The sequence below is a fragment of the Rhea americana genome, unplaced genomic scaffold, assembly GCF_003343005.1.
Source record: "Rhea americana isolate MKP2758 unplaced genomic scaffold, rheAme1 scaffold_532, whole genome shotgun sequence".
In the NCBI taxonomy this organism is placed as follows: Eukaryota; Metazoa; Chordata; class Aves; order Rheiformes; family Rheidae; genus Rhea; species Rhea americana.
The window spans coordinates 110,535-112,089 of NW_028186682.1; the positions used below are offsets into that span (position 1 = coordinate 110,535).

At 73.9% G+C, this 1,555-nt stretch overlaps 1 protein-coding gene across 1 annotated transcript in view; it reads right to left on the reverse strand.

Moving 5' to 3' along the window:
- The window catches only part of HM13 (histocompatibility minor 13), a 24,606-nt gene that overhangs the window by 21,877 nt on the left and 1,174 nt on the right, over positions 1-1,555 (reverse strand). Inside the window, exons 2-3 of the mRNA XM_085318394.1 lie at positions 1,268-1,536; positions 775-857 (exon numbers count right to left, since the gene is read on the reverse strand). Of these exons, the coding sequence (XP_085174520.1) occupies positions 775-857; positions 1,268-1,536 (352 nt within the window). The remainder of the gene's footprint in view (positions 1-774; positions 858-1,267; positions 1,537-1,555) is intronic.

Consider the following 1,555-nt stretch of genomic DNA (forward strand, 5'->3'; position numbering starts at 1 on the left):
CTCTCGCCGCTCCGACCGCGCCGCACGGACGCCGGCCCCGGGCTGCTCGCCGCAGCAGCGAGGACGGGGCGGACRCGGCTCCGAGGGGTGCGCGGCACCGTTTCCTTTCCAATCTATCRGCAATAAGCTACGCTACGGGCTCCGCTTTCGCCACCGGCGCGGCTCCGCACCGCGCTACGGCACCCGCAGCCGCCCGCTCGCCCTCCCAGTGCTTAACTGCACTGCTGCAATTAAGCAACAGTGGAAATAAATAAATGGGGCTTCCCGAGGCCGCCGGAAGGACGTGCCGAGCTTGCTGCAGAGAGAGGCCTCGGCTGCGCCGGAGCGGCGTGGAGCCGGGCAGAGGGAACGCCTCGCTGCCGGCTCCCGGAGGCGGGCGGCCAGAGCTGCCGCGCTCGCGTTGCTGCCTTTTAAAGCATTTGTCCTCGCTGGCGGCATCGTCTCCCGCGCGTTTTGCCAGTTCGGCGCCTTCRGCCCCGTTTCCAAACTGCTGCGTTTTGCAACGGGCGGACAGCAAACCCCTTCCTCYGCACATCCCGCGCCGGAGGGGCTGGGCACGGCCGCGGCCAGCACGCCCGGCCCCGGCGCGGCCCCGAGCCCGGGGCAGCCCTGTCCTGGCGCGGGCGCGGGGCTCGGCCGGCTGCAGCCCCGCTCTGCGGCGAGCCCCGCGCACCGCTGCGAAGCTGCAGGGAGCCTTTGCCGAGCTCGCAGGGCCCCGAGGCGGGGGCTGCACCAGAAACCCCCCCCCCGGACCGGTCCCCCCAGCTGCCCTACCCGCTTCTCCGGCTCCCAGGTGTCCATCACGAGCAGCGTGGTCTCCTCGCCGTCCACGGACAGCGTGCGCTCATACGAGTCCTCTGCGGAAGGCAGCAGAGCCCACGTCAGAGGGGCCAGGGCCCCCGCCCCGCGGCAGGGCACGAAGCTCCCCGGCTGTTCGCCCACACGCYGGCGGCTCTGGAGGGGTGCGGGGCCTCTCCGTACGCCGGAGCGCAGAGGCCCCCCCGAGCCACGGCCACGCCGGCAGCCTAGAGCCAGCGCCAGGCTCAGCCCGGCCTGGGAGCCCCCTCCGCTGGCTCTTACAGGGCTTCTTCCAAGCACGGTGCCCCCAGCCCAAAGCCAAGCTGCCTCCTCCACCAGCTCTCCCAGGCCCTTTGCACCGCTTGCTGGGTGACCCCAGCTGCGGGGGGCCGGAGCCAGCTCCGGGGCCGTCCGCCGGGCGCTCGGGGCTCCCTGTCYGCCAGAGCCTGTGGGACCGCGGGGCACCCACCTCCACGCTGCTCCAGCAGGTCCCGCTCCTGAATGCCAGCGAAGAGGTTGACCAGGCTGGTCTTGCCCACGCCGGGGTCGCCCAGCAGCACCACGCGGTACAGGGGCTCCCAGGCGCCGGCGGAGTCGGACGAGTCGGAGGACGAGCTGCTGCGGCACGCCGCGGCCTTGCCGCCCGGCTCGGAGGTGGAGGGCTGCCCGAGCTGGGGGCGGCCGGCCTCGGCCCGCGGCGCGGCGCCCGGCGAGAGCGGCACCGGGGTGCTGGCCCTCCTGCGCACGGGGCTCCGGC